Source organism: Vulpes lagopus, chromosome 7 (genome assembly GCF_018345385.1).
Source record: "Vulpes lagopus strain Blue_001 chromosome 7, ASM1834538v1, whole genome shotgun sequence".
Classification (NCBI taxonomy): domain Eukaryota; kingdom Metazoa; phylum Chordata; class Mammalia; order Carnivora; family Canidae; genus Vulpes; species Vulpes lagopus.
The window spans coordinates 22,093,681-22,114,952 of NC_054830.1; the positions used below are offsets into that span (position 1 = coordinate 22,093,681).

At 39.8% G+C, this 21,272-nt stretch overlaps 1 protein-coding gene across 1 annotated transcript; it reads right to left on the bottom strand.

Annotated features, from left to right (window-relative positions):
* Positions 1-398: 398 nt before the first annotated feature.
* Positions 399-6,460, bottom strand: SELENOK (selenoprotein K). The gene is made up of 4 exons (XM_041761882.1): positions 6,308-6,460; positions 2,610-2,700; positions 1,102-1,185; positions 399-489 (listed from the first exon to the last, which is right to left on the bottom strand). The coding sequence occupies exons 1-4, from the start codon at positions 6,324-6,326 to the stop codon at positions 399-401; spliced, it is 285 nt and encodes a 94-aa protein (XP_041617816.1). The 5' UTR covers positions 6,327-6,460.
* Between the last annotated feature and the right edge of the window lie 14,812 nt (positions 6,461-21,272).

A 21,272-nucleotide genomic window follows, 5' to 3' on the forward strand; every position in this document is an offset into this window, starting at 1 on the left:
AGGCACAGAGCAATCCTTGTTTGGGCATACACATTCAATTACTTGTCCAATATGGTCTGCACTCTACTTCTTGATGGTTTCCTTCTGTTATGAATGTGCATGTCCAGTTGTCTGCTTCTTAGAGCAGACATTTACCTAAAAGAAAGCATTATAACAATCAGTTACTAGTTACTAATTTGGATCTGCACAAAAAAAATCTAATAATCATTTTTTAAGCCTTTTTTCAAAAGACTGATAATAAAATTCAACAAATTTTTCAAGGGTTAAGATATAAATATTTTTCAAATAAGATGCCTGAGTAATTACAAAATATTGGGCAACTTCTGTTTCCTAAAGAAAACTTCCCTAAGGAGGTATTTTCAAAATGAAATCTCTGCAGAGTAATTTCAGATTTCAAGTTACCTTCCTCATCCACCAGCCATTGGAGGAGGACTAGGGCCACGTAGATGATTAATTCGACCCATTCTTCTGGGAGGGTTTCCCGGTGGCCTAATAAAAGAAAAATTTCTACTGTTTAGTAGACATCAAGTGATTCCTTTCAAACACTCAAATAGACCCTTTTATTTTAAAATAAGAACTACCAAAAAAAAAAAATAATAAAATAAAATAAGAACTACCAATTAGGTCAGGAGTTGAGAAAATTCAAATACTTATAGGGACCAGATACTTAATGCACATGAGAAAAGGAGTCAAGCAAAGACTGTGATGACCTAAATAGTACTTCCTATAAATACATGCCTAACTGAAACCCAGCTCCATGGAAATGCAAGCCCAACCCTGTGCTGCTTGATCTTCTCTAGTTTTCTTTAGCAGTAGAAATCCAGACTTTAAAATGGACTCTTTAGATTTAATGGTTGTCATCAGTTTTCATCATCTAATTTAGACTTTTCCCACAGGATAGTTGATACACAATTTAGCTTTGTCAAATTGACTCTAATTATCAAATCAGAGGCAGCCTGACATAACTTATAGTAACGCATTAATTTTATGAAATAGAATTTAAACCTTTTATTTCTGTGAGACAATGTCTATCTATAATAGCTAATTTAATTAAAATTACAGAGTGGTAAAAATACCAATTATCAATTTAAAAAGCTATACCCTCTTCCATCATCATATCTGGAATCAGAGGAGTTTCCATAGCCTCTTCTCTTTTTCACATCTTGCTGAAGCAGAGTTTTAAAACTGAAACAAAGGGCAAAAAACATAAATACCACTTTCAACATTATAAAATGTACCTCCACAGTTTCAGTTATATCTACGAGAAGAGTACTAAACCAACTCAGTTCCCACCTCATGTTTCTCAAAGCCAGCTGGACAACACCGTGTAGCTCATGTCTACACATGTGCTATGTTCTGGGCCAAAGCCACCATTGCCTGTCTTTCTTACATGCTAGTAACTCACCTTAAGAGAGTCTAGGCACTAGAAGTGAGTGAAACCAGAGCCATCCCCAACTTCCTTCCTGTACCGTATATCAGCTGTCAGAGCTTAGTCTTTTTTTTTTTTTTTTTTAAACAGCACTGCACATTCATTTCCTTCACATTTCCCCTGCGAACAGCCTACCTAATGTTATCTTGCTGTGGGAGGAGCCTAGGGTGCTGTGCCAGAGGCAAAGGGCTTCTGGGAATTCATCTGATTGGAATCTTTTTTAGTTGTGGAGGGGGAAGAATTTAAGTTAAAACAATATTTTAAGTAAATAGGGAGTAGGTGAAATGTGTAAAACTTTAAGGAAGTTTTGCACTGGCAACTTAAGGACCCTCTGTCCCACTCTATTTTTATATAAAACCATCTCTTTGATTTTTTTTTAACCCCTTCTAACTTATGTTACATGCAGCCATGAGATTAATCTTCTTAAATCACAGCAACAATTCAATTAAGTATAAAGATCATAGTCTGCTATTCAAACTTCTCTGCCATCTTTCCTGTGTTTCTTCCACCTGGAGTAACTTCCTCTGATGGCCACCTCCCACAATCATGCCAGCCCAACACCCATTGTAATATGAATTAAAGTCAAAGAAGGAAGAAGCAGTCTCCCACATCTCTGCATCCCTGCAGTTCTCTGCCATGTGACATTCAAATATATATATTCAAACTTAGCATGAGTAAGACTTGTTCATAGCTTGTTCATAGCTGATGAATAATCTTCACAAAAAAAAACAGCATGGAAAAGGACAAAAATGCATTTAAGAACTGCTTGAAATTTTTTTTTTTTTAATCAAGATCTAATTCCCCTTGTTTCTTGTATAATATGGAGTAAAAGCTGCACATACACACTAAGCTGAAATAGCAGAGAGAAAGTGAGGCACTGTCGCCCAGCATTAGACTAGGGAAGCCTGGCTTCATAGCTGCAGATTGAAATGGTTGCCAAGGCTAAGTCACAGTCGAGCTACCTACTCAACTATCATATTCATACTTGTTGGATGCTTGGGGGGCAGCTTTACCGCCACAGAAGTCTTCATTTCCCTTAGCAAAGCTAATAATATATATATATATATATAATTTTTAATTACAGTTAAAAGCTCAGCCTATTTAAGATCCTCAACATGATGTACTAAGGTACTTCTGTTAACTTAAGTATCAAGGCTAGTAAGAGCACTGTTACACTTACAACAAAACCACGAACTCTGCTATTCCCCAGAAGAAGTCTGTTATCAAAGATAATCTCCATGGGGACTGACTCCGGCTGTCCAACACTTGTCCTACAGACAAGAAAAAAGAAACTTCAGTTAGTACTACAAATCCCTGATACAAGATGCTTTATAATTAACTACTTAGGGAACAGTAAGACTCAGTTTTCAACTTGTTCACTGTTTCAGAGAGCCAACACAAGGAAAGGTTTGTTATGTGTGCATCCTTCTAAGAAAGGGTTCAGAGAAATAAAGCTCTACAATCTAAGGGTCATTCTTTTTTTTTTTTTAATTTTTTTTTTATTTATTTATGATAGTCACACAGAGAGAGAGAGGCAGAGACACAGGCAGAGGGAGAAGGCAGGCTCCATGCACCGGGAACCTGATGTGGGATTCGATCCCGGGTCTCCAGGATCGCGCCCTGGGCCAAAGGCAGGCGCCAAACCGCTGCGCCACCCAGGGATCCCCTAAGGGTCATTCTTTTAATATGTCAAATGCCTTCCTATGTTCCTAATTTTGGTGAGTGACAATTCAAGGATTTCTTTTCTTTTTAAGTTGTGATAAAATATACATAAAAAGTTCCCATTTTAATCATTTTAAAGTGTGCAGTTCTATGGCATCAAGTACCTTCACACAGTTGTACAACCATCACCATCACCCATCTCCAGAACTTTTATCTTCCTCCAACTGAAATTCTGTGCCCATTCAACACTAACTCCTGTTTTCTCCCTTCTCCTAGTTCTTGGCAACTACCCTTTTACTTCCTGTCTCTATGAATTTGACTGCTCTAAAAACCTCATATGAAGAATCACACAGTATTCTTACTTTGATGACAGGCTTATGTCTTCAAGTTTCATCCATGTTGTAGATGTGTCAAACTTCCATCTTTTTTTAAGGCTGGTTAATCTCCCATCTCATGTGTTTATTTTGTTTATGCATACATCTGTTGATGGGCACTTGGGGTGGTTCCATCTATTGGCCATTGTGACAATGCTGCTATGAATGCCGGTGCCTGAATCTCTGTTTATTCAAGTATTTTGAGGAAACAAATGGGATGAGTGAATATAAAAGAATATTCACACCACTTCCACTTTCCTAAATGTGAAAATCTCTTTTCACCTGCAAAGTCTCTTTCCTGTATAAAAAAATTGTTTACATACACTTTTACCAATCTGTACACTCAGCTATGTTAATATTTTCATTGAAATTCAGTCTGTGTGTTCTAGGTACTGAAGAGAATTCACCTTGTTCATTAAAATAACCACAATTTTTCTCTAATGGGATGCTGTTCTAATTACAGACTCGTTTTTTTTTTTTCTTTAGGTTATTTATTTACTTGAGAGAGAGAATGCACACACTGCGGTGGGGGGGGGGGTGCAGAGAGAGAGACAAGCAGACTCCCCACTAAGCAGGGAGCCGGACTCAGGGCTCGATCCTAAGTCCCTGAGATCATGACCTGAACCAAAATCAAGAGTCAGACACTTAAACTACTGAGCCACCCAGGAGCTCCAATGGATTCCAGTTTCATCTTAAGCACAAATGAAGATCTATTTTTCAAACCACTTTAAATAATGGAAACTACAACATGAAGTTAGTGTTCTAGCGTTCTTTTAGCCTTGAGAATCAGGAATATTTTGGGAGAAGAGCTGTCAACCACCTCTCCTCTCAATCTTCTCAAGGGCTTCACCACACTCACCTCCACCCCCTTAGTCAGGGTCTACAATTTCTCCTTCTTTGACCACCTTACTTTTAGGGATCCACTTGGACCTGAGCTCTCAATGGAGCTATTGAGAAAAAGAGAGATACACTTCAAGACAGGGCATGGGTTGTGACATGCTTGGTTCTGCCTCTTATTAGCTCTGCTTCATTGGCTGATGGGACATTTTCCTGCTCTGAAAAAAGTATTCCAAGACTAGTCATCAGGTAGGATTGAAGAAAAAGTCATGTGACAGTAAATGTTTTGTCAACTGGAAAGCATTGATAAATTCAATCCTTCTAAAGGAGATCTAACTAGAACACATTTTTCTCTTTGTGATTCTAAAGAACCCTTTGCATGCACTTGCATCCCTCTATCTTGCTCTTAGCACTTTTCTCTCCTAGCTTCTGAAGGCAGAAACTTCCCCTCCCAATATCCACAGAGCAAAGTAAGTTGCTTGGATCCAAGTGGCATTTCTCAACTATAATGGTGAAATAAAAGGTCTTAAGAGGACCTTCATGTTATTTATCTGGATCCACTATGATAATGTATACACAGGAAGACATACAAAGAATTACTCAATAATGCAAAAATAGAAGCTGCCAGCATTACCCACAAAGGACGTAACACAAACTCCGCAAGCGCCCCCAAATAATAATAAAACTTTGATGCTTTTGGGTAGTGTCCATCAACCTACTTGTTACAAAGATTTTTAATTGCACCAGGAGGAGGAGGGGAGACTTTATGAAGAGCAAAGAAATGCAGAGTGTACTCAGCCAGAAGTCTTCTGAAAACCTGAATCCTCCCTTAAGATAAACAGATGAGTTCAATTGAACAAGGATCTAGCTCCAGTGATCCTACGTGTTTTAAGATTGCGCCAAGACACCTGCGTCAAAAAGGTGGGAAGGCAGTTTGGGCAATGGTCTGACCCGGTCATACTGGGTCCTTTCTTTCCTGGCACTGTTTTTTTCTTAAGATTTTATTTATTTACTCATGAGACAGAGGGAGGAAGCAGGCTCCATGCAGGGAGCCTGATGCAGCACTGGATCCCAGGACCCCGGGATCATGGCCTGAGCCCAAGGCAGGTGAGCCGAAGGCAGGTGATCACTGAGCCATCCAGGTGCCCCACTTTTTTTTTTTTTTTTTTTTTTTTTTTAAGATTTACTTATTTATTTTGGGCAGAGAGAGAAAGGGGGTTGGGGCCAACGGGAGTCGGGAGAGAAAGTCCCCAGCCGACTCCTCGCTGAGCGCGGAGCCCCAGGCGGGGCAGATGCCGCAGGACTCCCAGGTAAAGACCTAAGCAAACAAAGAGTGGGACGCTCGAACGACTGAACCACACAGGTGCCCCCATACACTTCCGCCCGAACTAAGTCGCTCTCAGATTCTCTACTCGGGCCGGGAACAGTTACCAGGTTCCAACAGGGGGCGGTGCCTCTTCCTGTGCCCCTTGGAATCCGGGGCAAACAAACAATTACGTGTAGGATCCGCTACCTACTCCTGGGGGCGTGGGGGGAGGGGAGGGAAGACCGTCCTGTTGAATTCTCCTCCTACAGAGAAGGACCCTGACGACAGTCCTCCCCGCTCGAAATCCGGCTGAACCGTCTACGACCATTAGGGATGCTACAGGCGACCTCCAGGGCCCAGCTGCGCCTCTGAGTCCCCGCCCCTAAAACGCGGTAACCAAGTACCCAAATCGGACAGAGCGGGTCGACTGCGAGCCAGGTGGGAGCAGCGCCGCCGACACAGGCGCTACGCGCACAGACCGCGTTAACCCTGTTGTCATCCCCGGCTAAGGACGCGGCCGACACCCACGGCCACAAGCGGGGCGAGGATGCCCGGCAGCCGGCAGCGTCGTCACCCCGGGACCTCGGCCTCTGCCTCCGGGCTCCAGGGACGCTCGGCCGTCTCGGGAGAGCGAGGACGGAAGAAGCCCGGGTGTCGCCTCCGCGGCCAGCGGCCGCCCCCGAAGACCCTGCAACTCACCGTTCGAGATGTAAACCATCTTGGCCCCCTCGGTCCCCGCTTCTGGAGCGACTGAGAAGCTTGGCCCCTCTCGGCCGCGGTCTCTCTCTCTCCGCGCTCCGCCCCTAAACGTCACAGCCCACGGTTAGACCGAACGCAACGGCGCCGGAGCAGGGAGGTGGACGGAGCCCATTGGCTGCTGGGAGGGACACGCACACGGCGGGCGGTTTCTGCGTCATCACGGCGGCGACTTCCGGTAGATCAGGTAGAGCCAGGGCTGCCGGGCAGGTGACCGGAAGTGATGTTTGGGATTTAACCCGTGAACGCGCGCTTTCCCGTCCCACTTGGGATTTGAGCTTGAGGAGCTGGTTTCCACCCCCACCCCCCTCCCCCGAGGAAGAAAAGCAATTTTTTGGTTGCTTGTTGGCACCCGGCGTCGGGAAGGCGATGCAGTGGAGAACTGCAGGCAGGAGGAAGCTCCTCCGAATCTTCCAGAAGTGTTGCTATTTGAGGATGTGGAGGGAAGTGCCTTCGGGCGGAGACGGTGACCAAACCCTGCGGAGCTTTATTGTCTTGTTTGCGGAATACAGGGACAGGCGGCCGGCAGATGTGTTGGTTCTTTTTCTAGGCACTGTTTCTGCCCTTGATTCACCAGAAGCGAATGGAATTAAGTCCCGTGAGGCCGCCGTGAAAAACGAATCCGCAGCGCGAGACCGTTCTGTTATGGTTTCTTACTGACGGCCACGTGGCAATCTCATTCTTGTTTCACGGCCTTTGTACTTGGCTGTCCTTCTCCTCAAAGCCTTAATTGCTGCGAGCTCCCCCACCCCACCCGGACCCCCAAGTCCGGAGTGCTCAACCCGTGCGTCAGCTCGAAAAGATTACCAGTCACCTTAACAAGAATGGAAAAATTATATTTTGGAGATGATTCTACTTTGTATTTAATAGTGTTGGTTAAGACGTTAAGTATGTCCTAATACCTAGGACAAAGATTTAATTTCATGTTGGCTCTTTGGGGGAGCATTTCCCCCCAAAAATGTGTAATAGGACAAGACAACATCTATTACTTCTTTTGAGATTTTTGCAGCACAATCCTAGAGGATAATTTTTCAGAAATATTGGAAAGGGTCATTTAAAAGAATTATTTATTTATTCATGAGAAACACAGAGACAGAGACCTAGGCAGAGGGAGAAGCAGGCTCCATCTGGGGAGCCCAATGTGGGACTGGATCCCAGGTCCTGGGGATCATGACCTGAGCTGAAGGTCAACTGCTGAGGCACCCAGGCATCCACAAAAGGTCATGAATTGTACCAAGGACCTTTCAGTCTGGACTATGCTGCCATCATCTCTACATTCCTTGCTTTCTAACTGAAATTTCCAGCTTCCACTTTTGTTCACCTTAACGAGTTTTTCACACGGCAGCCAAGAATGAGTTTAAAATGCCTCATTCTCTTGTCTATAACCTTTAAGACACTAAAATTCAGTGATTTCCCATTGCTTTTAAAATGAAATCCAGTTCCTCCTCATGGTCTTCAGGCCCATCATGACCTGTCCACTCGATTGCACCTTTCACCGTACCTTCTGCCACAATCTACGGCCATATTGTGCTCTACCAACATTGTTTCTTAAGTTTCTGGAGCACCCTCAAATTCTTTCATGCCTCCAAAACTCTGCACATGCTTTTCCCTCCCCCTGAAGCACTCTTCCCCTGGTTCCTAGCTCATCAGTTCCTTTTATTCTTCTGATCTCAGTTTGTCACCATTTCTGAGTACCTTTTCCCGGCCACTCATCCCCATGATTATTTCCTACGTAATGCTTAACACAACGTGAAATTATTTTATATGGTGATTGATTTTTGTCTCTAGAGAAGGTAAAATCTAAGAAGTCAGGAACTTCACCTGCATTGTTCCTTTTTATATCTTCAAGGTCTATCATAGCCCTTGGCAGATAGTAGGTATCCAAATATTTGTTGGGGTGGGGGAGGCTTTCCCTAAAATATTCCTCAGTCGGCAAAAGAGGAAGGGGATTAACATTGGGATCTTTTGAGTACCAGACTGTCTCTTATTTCTCTGTTTTGATCTTTGTAAAAATTTTTATTTAAATTCAATTAACATATAATGTATTTTTGGTTTCAGAGATAGAGGTCAGTGATTCATCAGTCTTACATAACACTCAGTGCTCATTACATGATGTGCCTTCTTTAATGTCCATCACCCAGTAATGGTGATGGACATTACCCATTCCCTCACCCTCTCCCCTCCAGTGCCTATCTTGATCTTCTGATTTCCTACTAGATCTCTTGTTTTCCTGCCTCTTGCTCCTGCTCATGTATTTCTTCTTGATGGAAATCCCCCCCCCTTTTTATTTTTTATTTTTATTTTTATTTTATTTTATTTTATTTTATTTTAATTTATGATAGTTACACACACAGAGAGAGAGAGAGAGGCAGAGACACAGGCAGAGGGAGAAGCAGGCTCCACGCACCAGGAGCCCGACGTGGGATTTGATCCCGGGTCTCCAGGATCGCGCCCTGGGCCAAAGGCAGGCGCCAAACCGCTGCGCCACCCAGGGATCCCCCCCCCCTTTTTAGATGTTGTTTCTGTGATTTTATTGTTTTTTAGTTTAATTTCAATTAACAGATAACGTATTATTAGTTTCAGAGAGTTCAGTGATTCATCAATCTTACATAATACCCTCTGCTCATTACATCACTGCCCTCCTTAATGACTGTCACCCGGTTATCGCATCCCCCTCTCCCCCCTCCATTTGTTTCCTATGATTAAGTGCCTTTTGTGGTTTGTCTCCCTCTCTGATTTCATCTTGTTTTATTTATCCCTCTTGCCCCTATGATCCTCTGCTTTGTTCTTAAATTCCATATATGGGTGAGATCATATGACTGTTGTCTTTCCCTGATTGACTTATTTTGCTTAGCCTAAAACCTAGTTCCATTCATGTCATTGCATATGGAAAGATTTCATTCTTTTTGATGGCTGAGTAGTATTCCATCATATATACATATTTATCTATATATATCTCTCTATATATACACACACACACACGTACCAAATCTTCTTTAGGTGAATGGATAAAGTTTTCCCACTTCTTAAAATCTAATCCATCCTTCAAGATGAGGTGTGTTCCTATCAAATGAAATAATGTGAAAGGACTTTGCAAATTGAAAAAGAAAAGTGTAATCCGTAGCAAGGTGGGTGGGGAGACAAAGATAACATTTTCTCTATTTCCCTAACCTTCACTGTCTGGAACTGCATGTTAAATACTAGTCACATGTGGCTGTTGAGCAAGTGAAATGTGGTTAGGCTGAATTAATATGTACTGTGCATATAAAATACACACTATGTTACAGGGACTTAAAATGAGAAAATATGAAGTATCTAAACTTTTAAATATTGATTGCATGTTGAAGTCATTATTTTGGATATTGGATTATGTAAAATATTTTTTTTATTTTTAAAAAGATTTTATTCATGAGAAATACAAAGAGAGACAGAGACATAGAGGGAAAAGCAGGCTCCCTGTGGGGAGCCTGAGGCAAGACTCAATCCCAGGACTCCAGGATCAAGATCTGAGCCAAAGGCAGATGCTAAACCACTGATCCAAGTGCCCCATGAAATATTTTATAAAGGTACTTCTATTTTCCTTTTTACTTCTTTAATGTGACTGCTAGAAAATTTAATATTACATACTTGGCTTATATTTATGATTCACATTACATTTTCTGTTGAATACTGCTGGTCTAGAATGGAGATATTGGCCAGCCTGGCACAGAAAACATACTCAGCAAATATTTGTTGAATGAATGAATGGTCTTAATACTGGATAATATTTTAGTATATGTGCTGCCAATGTCAGCCCAATAATGAATAATACACAGGCTTTACTATATGTCAGGCACTGTTCTGTACACTTTTTATTTAATAGTTCATTTAATCCTTACAACAATAATGGTGGCTAACATTTGTATAGCACTTACTTTGTGCCATGCAATGTTCTAAGTGCTTTTCATGTATTAATTCATTTAAACTTCAACCCTATTAAGTTGGTTCTATTCCCATTTTACAGTTGAGGAAACTGAGTCATAAATAGCTCAGGTGACTTGCCCAACATCACACAGCTAGTTAAGAAGCAAAGCAGTGGTTAGGACCAAGAGTGTGGCTCTATAGTTTGTGCTCCTGACTTCTTTACTATACTGCCTCTCCACACACTAACAGCTGTTCAAACAGTAGTAGTCCACATAGAAAGGGAGGTAGTTTCTGGAGATCGAATGTATCTCAGTTTTATCAAAGTTGCAAAATAGGTTCCCCTAGTTTTTCTTTTCTAGACATCCCAAAGCATAAAATTTCCTTAAGCACCAAGGTTAATTACCTTCTCATTTCTGTACCAATCCCTTGCCAGAGGGACGGTCTATTTGTGAAAGACCGCTACCTCTGGAACTGGAGTCAATCCTGCTTAAACCACATGGTTTGGGAGTTGAAGACGGGTAGTGTTTACTACAAGGTAGTGAATGGATACTGGGTTGCATCAAAACAATAAGATGCCCTCAATACTGCCTTTAGGAACATGGAAAATACTTGGCATTTTTATGTTTTATTTTATTTTATTTAAAGATCTTATTTATTTATGCATGAGAGACATAGAGAGAGAGAGAGGCAGAGACACAGGCAGAGGGAGAAGCAGGCTCCACTCCATGCAGGGAGCCTGACATGGAACTTGATCCCAGGTCTCCAGGATCCCACCGTGGGCTGAAGGCGGCACTAAACCGCTGAGCCACCAGGGCTGCCCAACAGTTGGCATTTTTATTCTTTATTTTTATTCTTTTTATTGTTTACATGTGTTTATGTGTTGTTCTTATAGTTATTGCCTTGTTTTATTGTATTTGGACTCAGAAATCTTAGTTCTTTAATTGTCTCATTTTTTGACTGATCGTTAAAAGTAGATTTTTAATACTTTTATATTTGCATTCCCTAATACAAAAAAGTATTGCTTTCTAAGACTTATCTACAGATTCCAAAAAATGGAGTAAAGAAATAGAAATGTACATTCCATTACTATGTTTATAAGTCTCAAGATAACACTGATGTTTATGTTTGGAAAAATTAAGAGTAGGGATATGTACCCATTGATGTTAAGGAGTATATGATTCATTATTCTTATTCATTAAATGATTCAGAGCAGAGAATTTAATAAAAGTCCTTAGATCTGTTTTTTTAATGTGATACCTGAACATAATATAAGAAATCAAAAAATGGATATGTGAAGAACACATTTCCTTTCTTCCCCTATAATTCAGGATGCTAAACTTTGATCCTCTAGCGCAGTGAGGCTGTTGGAAGCTCTTCTTGGCAAATTTCCTCTTGGGCAATAGTAACCTTCATGACAGACTCACCTCTCTCAAGTGCATCTTCTCTTGGATCTTTACCAAGCAATTCCTCAATCACTTATTAGCTCTCTAACGTTTTTAAAATGTCTTTTTCTCTTTATTTTGGCCAGGTTCTTTTTAGTTGTCCTCTGAAGGAAAGTTAGTACAAATTACTTAATCCTCCATAGCAAAAGGATGGATGCATTTATTTAACCAAATCAAAGTGACAATTTAGGTTAAGTTTTAAACACTGCTTTGCAGTGTTTAAAAAAAATTCTGTTATGTATATATAAATAAATTTTCTAGAACAACTATTTTCCTAATATAGTCAAAACACATTCTTTCTTGTGAGCAGAAAGGATCATTATAAGTAGTAAGTTAAAATGTGTGGGTGATTCAAAAAAATTATTTTACCAATAAACATTCTTTTAATCTTTCCATAACCAAACAGATGTCTAAAACCATACTTTGTCTTGACATTCTTGGTTCCTTTGTTGGTGGGTTCATTGAAAAAGGGTTTATTTTATAGCCTCCTAAAGGAAATTTCTTTGTGGCCCAGTGATGAGTGTTCCTTGGAAAAATTGATAACCAGGCTCAAAGGGATACTGTGAAGGAGGTTGCTGTCACCTCAACTCGGTGGCTAGGCAGGCTGTTGCTGAGCCTTGACATCATTTTTCCTCACTAATTGCACAACACAGCAGCTTGGTTAATATCACACAAGGTCAAATATGGTTCTCCACAAAATCATCTTTCACAATGATCAGTAATTCATCTCTTTTTCTATGAAACCCCAACTTGTTTTTGATGGAAAGTATGAAACAGAGACTCTGAAAATGGAATCTGGCAACTGAAGAAGTGTTGCTTGATATTATTTTCTCATTTCATTTTGAACGTATTTAGCTTCTCCTTAGTGGCACCCAGTCTTTCACGTTCAGACTGAGACATTTCACAAGTGTGCTGAAGACCATATGCCCAGAAAAGTGGAGAAGCAAGTGGCAATGGATAGGGTCACCTTGGGTGGCTGACCTGTCTGGTCTCTGCAGTTCCTGTACCATAGTCAGCCGGCAGGCAGGGGAGCAGAGCAGATGTAGAGGCTGCCAACAGGGCTGGCACATGAGGCAGAAGGACTGTTGCTCAGGCTTACAGCTGCAGCAGAGGTGCCAGCACAAACAGTTCACACTGGGATTTAATAGGCTTACCAGGTACCAGGGGAGTTCAGCTTTGAGACTGTTCCTGCAGGGGGAAGCCACCCAGCATATGAGTCTAGTCATTTCACTGGAGTCACTGTTTTTAGAAATGTAAAATGCTAAAGAAACTGTGCTAAATTACATTTTCCATCATAAGCTTTGAAAATGTTCATATCCTTAACCCAGCATTTCCATTTCTAGAATTCTAAAGAAACAATAAGAGAGTTCAAATAGATTTATGTGCAAGGATATTTACCCCATGTTATTTGAAATAAAGAAATGGAAGCCACAAAGCTAAAACAATGGGGATTGGCTAAATTTTAGAAAACAATAGCACATGTACATTAAAGTAATGGGAAACCATTCACACTACTGTTTGGTGAAAAAAAAGCATATTACAAAGTATGTACAGTGTGTCAGTGCACAACAACAAAAAAAGAAATGCATGTATATGAAATTACACTACAATGGGATTATGAAGGGTGCCTGAGTGTCTCAGTTGGTTAAGCATCTGCCTTTGGCCCTGTCATGATCCCAGTGTCCTGTGATAGAGCCCTATGTCAGGCTCTCTGCGCAGCAAGGAGCCTACTTCTCCGGTTCCCTTCTGCTTGCTGCTCCTCCATCTAGTGCTCTCCGTCTGTCAATAAGTAAAAGTCCTTTTTAAAAGTGGGATTATAAGAGCTGTAATTTTTCTTTGTGCTTTTCTATAGTTCACAAATTTTCTATAAGAAATTTGCATTCTTTTTGTTATTAGACATATAAACAATGTCAAATAGCAATAAAAATCAATCAAAATACCAATAATTTTTAAAAGTTCATTTGTTAGACACTAAGGGTTCATCATTAGTTTAATTTAATGGTTTGGGAAATTCTTTAAAAATTGCCCCCAAATTTGTCTTTCTAGCAGAACTGTTAGGAAATTAATAACTAAAGGATTTGCTCAGGTAGTTGTTAACTTTTGGAATGCAACTTAAAAGACGTTTTATTTCATAAAGTTGTGTTTGCTATCCTTAAGTGCCCTCGTACTCAAAAGTATACACGTGATACATATGGAAGATAGATCCCCAGCAATTGAGAGAATCCTCAAAGGACCCACAAAAGCTGGGTTTAGAGACCACCAACTCAGATTATGGAGGACCGTAAGTAAGAAGCTTTCTGGTCCTCTTTGCTTCCCCTCCCATCCCTGGAGGAGTCAATGTTTTTTGGTTTTCCCTAAATGCTGATAGAGTCTGGTAAGAATCAAGTAAATGTAGTTTCAAATTCTTTGCTAGTTAGCTCAATATAATCTTGACAGCTGATCAAAATGCAGACTTGCATGTTCAGATTGTGCGAATGATCCATTGGCAAGGTTACTGAACAAAAACATTGATTTTAAATGTGTCTTTTTCAGAGCCCTGTTATACTATTAAGTAAAACTTTTTTAGAGCATTCAAATACAGCTATAGACCTTTATAGATCTTGAGCCCTGCCTTCAGGTGGCTAACTGTAGACAGACAGTAGAATCATCTTAATGGTATTTGGACCATGCTGAAAAAAATAGACTGTTAATCAAGAACGTTTATAGAATGTTCTATGGTGGTAAGTAACTTAAGAACAAAAAAACCACACCCACAAATCCTCAAAAACAAAACAAAAACAAACTCAAAAGTTTGTTGTATAAGGGTTTGATCTAACATCCTTTCCTTGAATAGAATTTATAGGCTATAAGAAATATGCTGTGGCAACTTTCTTACTTCCAGAGGAATAAATCAGAGTCCAACTCAATGATTTTTGCCTCCCAGCTAGAAGGCACTTTCTGGAAATAGCATGCAGGGAGTCAACACAGAAAACAAGTTAAGTTCTTTTAAATATGTACATAGTAAAATGCAAGACTTAAGCTGCCTTCTAAAGTGGAGTGGAGAAGGGCTGCAGAGACCCTGAGTTATGCCTCAGTTCTACAGAGGCCTGAGAAATCCGGGAGGATCTGTCCTCACAGTGCCACCCAGTGTGCTCTGGAATATTCTCTATGGACAATTTGTCTTCTTTAGTTCTCTCTCAAGCAGTATTTCAGCTTGAGTATTTCAGGAGTAAATAAACTACTTTTGAAATTTAAGACTAGTGAAGGAAATGATTTCCTTTGATCCTCTGGAAGATGTGAGGCCTATTTCAGAACTTCTCGAGTTTTTATGATATAAGCCAAAAAAAAAAAAAAAAAAGACCTTAGGATGCTTTATGGTATTCTCTTTTATATCCTTTTTAATGGGCTGTAGATTTCAGAAGTGAGCCTCAAAAAAGTTCTGGACAAAAAAAAAAGTTCTGGACACTATACTTTTTGCTCTAGATCTTAAAGATCCATTAATTTGTGCAGTTACTCTACTATGAATTTAGTTTAACTTGATAAAATGCTTATTAGGCTCCTATTGTGTACAAGTCATGCTAGGCAATGGCACAAACAGTAATGATAGCTAATATTTATTTGGCACTTACTGTATGCCAGGTGCTGTGTTAAGCACTTTCCATATGTAAACATTGTATTGAGCAAGCTAGAACTACAGCTTCTGATAATAATTTTATTTTTGCCCCCCTCCACTCCTTTACATTTTGTTAGGTGCGGCTAGTTCTTCTATGAGCCTAAATGAAAATTTGGGCAAGTCCCAAGACTTTTTGGTTCCTCATAGGTCTCACTATCTAAATATAATAAGAAAAATGTCCATTTCTAAGTAAGCATAGATCTACTGATTGTGATTGAAAATTAAGGCTTTTCCCTTCCCCAGGTGAGGTTTACTGTAGGCAGAAGTGTCTATGACTTGGTAGATCCCTCTTCTTGTTACCAGTCCAGCTTTTTCCTCCACCTCTTGGAGCTGGCTTACTGTGGTTTCAGACTCCTCCAGGGATGAAGGAGAAGCAAAGAGAACCAGAAAAATTCTTACCTATGATCCTCCATAATATGAGTCGGTGGCCTCTAAACTCAGCTTTTGTGAGCGCTTTGGAAATTCTCTCAATTGCTGGGGAGTCTATCACAAATAGCCCTCTGGGTAAGACCAAAAACATCTCTACTCCTGCTCTTGGCTTGCTCAGAGTTCATTCCTCTGCTTCTGGTAATCCATGTTTTACCTGCAGCCTTCTCTGCCGATGTCCCAGCACACTACCAGGCTGGCAGGTCAACATAATCCTAGGACCTTCCCACATCCTTTGCCTGAAAAATTGTGAGAGTGCCAGCCAAATCCATTATAGTAGCAGCAATGTCTTCAGTCCTGCTTTTAAGGCAGCCATCCAGACCATTCCTCACCTTTTAGGTTTTCCAGGCAGGAATCAGACACCTGCTTTGTGTGTCTCTGTCATGTGGGAAATTACCTTGATGCAGAGATAGCTTTTAGTATACTGCCTGGCAAGCTATCCCAGAGGTTACAAAATAAAATCACTCATAGGCAAAAATATGATGCTCAAATGACATAATTTAGTCAATCAATTTAAAACACACAAGAACAAAGGGAGACAGATGGATAGGTTTATCACACCATAGGGTAGTATACAAGCAGGGTGGAAGGACTATGTTATCCTCATCCTTTGTTTCTCATTGTTTGTATGTCCCCTCCCATCCCCAGTGCCCCCACCACAGTTTCCCCATTGATGGTGTGGTTATAAGAACCAGATCTGAAAATCAGCAAAGGGCTTAGCATGTAGAAGGTGCTTAGAGCCAACATGCTCGCTCTATCAGAGACACACTTGAGCCTGGCCATGAGCCACAGCTTGCCAGTTAGGCTGTTGAGCAGCAATAGGTTTTATGTGCATATCTTGGGAAGAACACTGGGTTCATAATGGGACCATAATGGGTATCACAGGTGGATGAAAAATTTAGGGATAACACAGTTGTCAGTCTGGAGGTGGCATGATTCACTACCTACCTTATCACTTGGTCTTCCCATCATTTTCTATCCATAAGCGGTACTCTCGTTTGTTCTATTTTTGTGTGTGTGTGTGTGTGTGTTCTATTTTTTTTTTAAGAAATCATGTAGTCCATTATTCCCTTCATCTTTAACACATCTTAGACACTACTAACATACTATCTTTCTAACATCCACCCTGTTTTTTTTTTCTTCTATCACAGAATTGCATAGTTTAAATATAATAAACACACTAACAGTCCTTCCAAAACTCAGGAGTACACATTCATCTTTCTAGGTGGTTTCCTTAAAGCCTCCCTCTGATGACTTGAGATGAAAGTAGTGAAGCTCCCTACCCAATCAGAATAACTCACCCTCTAAAAATCTACTATTTAAAAATTTCGTACCTTGAACCCTTCTGTATTCCCAGGTGAAGAAGGGCTTAGGAGTTCAGGAACTGGTTGTCAAACACATTCAGGTATCGCTGGCAACTATAGACAAGGAGCTAGTTTTCAGATGGCTACTTTGAAAAGATACATTTTGCTCTAGTTCCTTTTTCAAAATATTGGATCCATTCTACTTAGATGCTGCAGTCAACGTTTCCATCTTAACATCCTGTTGAACATGTATGACTTCAGTGAATCCTGCTAATAACTCTGTGAAATTGGTATGATTATCATGTCCACTTCATAGATGAGGAAATTGATGCTCAGAGAGATTTAGTAATTTGTTCACAGCTAGAAAGTGGTAGATCTGGGATTGAAACCCAGGCAGTCTGGCTGCAGAGTCTCTGCCAGTCTTCCATTCTCCACAAGGAGAAGGGGATTGATGAAAGCACTCATGTAAGACTGAGGAAGGTCAAATGTCATAAAAAAAAAAAAGACACATGAAGTACCCCTATGATTTGGAGGAGGGAGAGTACATGTTACCTGGCAGGAATCAGAAAAGAATTCTTGAAAAGTGACAGTTGAAGTGTATCTTGTAACTTAAAATGTATCTTGAGAAGGGCAATAGGACCTAGAAATGAAATGAAGGATGCACGAGACTGCATCTGTCACTCAGAAATCCCTCCACTTTAGCCAGATCTCCACGTGATCACTTGCCTTAAACCTAATAAGATTTATGATGAATTGACTGTTTTTTAAAGTTTTTATTTAAATTCCAGTTAGTTAATATACAGTATAATATCAGCGTCAGGTGTACAATGCAGTGATTCAACATTTCTGTATAATACCTGGTGCTCATCACAAAAAATGCACTCCTTAACTGAATTGGCTGTTTTTTTAAGCATCCTGTTTCCATAGTTTATCTTATAAAAGACAATTGCTCTGTCACTGACTTAGCTTTGCAGTCTGCCTGTTGAAGCCTAGCTCATAGACTGTCACCTTAGAAATATTCTAATTGGCATCAAGTCTTATGCAAGATATTTTCCTGTCTCTTTTGAATTTTTTGTAAACAGGTGAAATGTTATATCTTAAACCTTTTTTGTTGTTGTTGTTCTTCGCAACAGTGGTCTAGCTCCACTGTACCTTGAACAAAGTGAAGTAAATTATTGATTACTGTTCATTGTCATCTCCCATTGTCAACAAGATTTTGAAGCACAGCAAGACAGGAATGACACATGTGGGTGACTGCAAAGGGCAGGAAAATGTGATCTGTGGCAAATGAAGAGTCCCTTTCCTCTCTTTAGAGGAAAGGATACAGGGTACAGAAACTTTTCCATTCCAGCTAGTTGTCACCGTGTGAGATGCAAGTCCAGTGTAGCCAGCGCTTCTCATGATTTCAAGAAAAGCTTGAACTCCAGATGATTATCTGAAATTTCTCTGTTTTATAGTATTAAAATGTTGGTAACTAATTCATATCTTTTAAAAAAAGAAACAGTGCTGGCTAAACAAAACATGCCTATAAAGCTGAATTTAATGCAATGACCACCTGTTTACAAGATTTGCTTTAAGATATACTCACTAGAGATTGCTAAAATTCCTCACAGGCCCAAGCTTGAAGTAACATAACATTACAAATGACAACAACAACAATGTACCAAGCCTTTTATTAATGAAAAATTTCAAACATTGAGAAGTAGAATAGTATAACTTGGTGTCTATTACCCAGTTTAGACAGTTATCATCTTGTGGTTAGTCTTGCTTCATCCATACTTCCAGCCACTTGCCCTATTTTCCTCAGATTATTTTGAAGCAATTCCTAGACATCATATAGTTTTATTTGTAAATATTTCAGCATGCATCTCTAAAAGACGAGGACTTTGGGAAGCCCTGGTGGCTCAGCAGTTTAGCGCTGCCTTCAGCCCAGGGCGTGATCCTGGAGACCCAGGATCGAGTCCCCATCAGGCTCCCTGCATGGAGCCTGCTTTTCCCTCTGCCTGTGTCTCTGCCTCTCTCACTCTCTGTGTCTCTCATGAATAAATAAGTAAAATTAAAAAAATAAAAATAAAAGACAAGGACTTTAAAAAAATACAGGTAATTGCAATGTCATTTTCCCACTGACAAAAATTAACTATTATTTCTTAATATCATTAAACATCCAATGTTCAAAATTCCCCTCCTAATTATCACTTTTTTTTCAGTTTTCATTTTGCAAATCAGGATTGAAATACATTGTAATTGGTTGATATTTCTTGATAAATCTCTTTTAATCTATTGATGAGCACAACATTTTAATACAAATAAAAATTTAATAAAGAAGATAAAAACAACAAAATTGATACCCATGGGAGAAAAATCCACTGTTCTGGTAATGTAATGAATGATAATGCGATAAGTTTTACGGGAACTAGGAGAGTACCAATACCATGTAGATAGCCCCACCATTACCTTATCACCACAGTACTTTTTAAGAAGTACTATTTTTAATTTTTAAAAATCATAAAAATAATACAATAGAAAGACATAAGCAAAGACAGTGGAGTAAGAATATCCAAAAATTCTCTTCTCCATAAAAGCAATGAGAAAAGTGGCCAAAAATGGGGAGAATTTTTCAGAATTGTGGAAATTAACCAAAGGCTTACAGCAATCTGGAGAGCATTTAATCAAGAAAAATTGCTGAATATCAGTAAGAATAGCAATCTTCCTGGCTTCTTAACTTGTCCTGTTTCCATTCTCCACTCTGGCTCTGCAATTGTTTTGGGAGCTGATAGCCTAACCACCAGAAGAGGGGCAGAATGGGGCTGGTGCATTCATAGAAAATCGTCATTATTTGACCTGTCTAGAGGTTCCCTATAAGACACCAATTGAAAGGCTGCCAGGACTTATAGAGTGTAGGAGAAACTTTTTCTGGGGGCATTTGTTGAAAACAATTAAAAGCAATGGATTAACTTTCTGACCACCCGAGGCAGAGGATAACAGTTGGGAAAAACAATAGGCTAAGCAAAAATTTAGCAGAAAAAATCGGGCAATGCAATGACCATAGGGGCTTTGAAAAGCTCGGATGTGTTCTTGGGAATCTAGAAGATGCCCATGCCTATGTCTGATTGCATGTTCAAGAAAGACCCCATAAGGCCCTAATTTCTCAACCCTGGCTGATCTTGAGACTCTGCACAAGCAAGACATAAAAGGTAACATGGAATTCCCAACTGCCTGACTGAACATTGAAGGCATGCCCCAACACACAGCGTGCCTCAGCACAGTGGGAAACTTAATGGTTCCAAACATTGAAATAAATAAATCTCTGAGCACTCAGATCACCCAGCAAGGACTTCAGTGATGACATATAAAAAGGATATAGCATTTACAGTATAAAGTCACAGAGTTTATTGACATTCAGTACGAAGTCTCCAGAAGAGAAACTCACACCAACAAGCAAACAGCTGCTAGCAGAAGAAAGTCTTCCAACGACACCATTTTATTTCATACTGGGAAAACACAGGGAACAACAGGATGAAAAAATAAATGAAGCTTTGGAGAGTGAACTAATACAACTACCCTTAACAGAAAACATACCTGCAATTAATGAGCTTCTTCATACTCCAGCTCATGTTTTGCCATCTGCTTCTTTCCTTTGCTCCAAGTTTGTTAATTCATTGCTGCTGTCTAAGGAGACAAAGAGTGATGAAGAAATCCCAGAAGATGTAGATATGGAAGGAAAAGAAAGTAATGATTCAGATGAAGAAAATGATTTTACTGAAAAGATAGAAGATACAAACAGCACAGATTTGGGAGAAGACCTTATACATCAGTTGTCAAAATCTGAAGAAAAAGAACTAAGAAAATTCAGGAAAGTAGACTACAGCTGGATAACTGTTCTCTGAGCATTGGAGATAGAGGAAGATTTTTGCACTTTGTGATTTTTTTTATTATATGTTGATATTTCAAAAACTACTTTATTTAATGTTATTTCTCTTAAAATATCAAATATGAACAGGCTTTACTTTTTAAATACAAAAAAAATAAACGTAATAAATGTGGTTTATGACTTCTTTAAATTTACATAGTACTTCAACATATTAATACCCTGTGAACTGCAAAAAAAAAACAAAACAAAAAACACATCAATTTACAGTAGTATTATTGGTCACCAAGATGGAGAGGGAAAGGAAACTTTA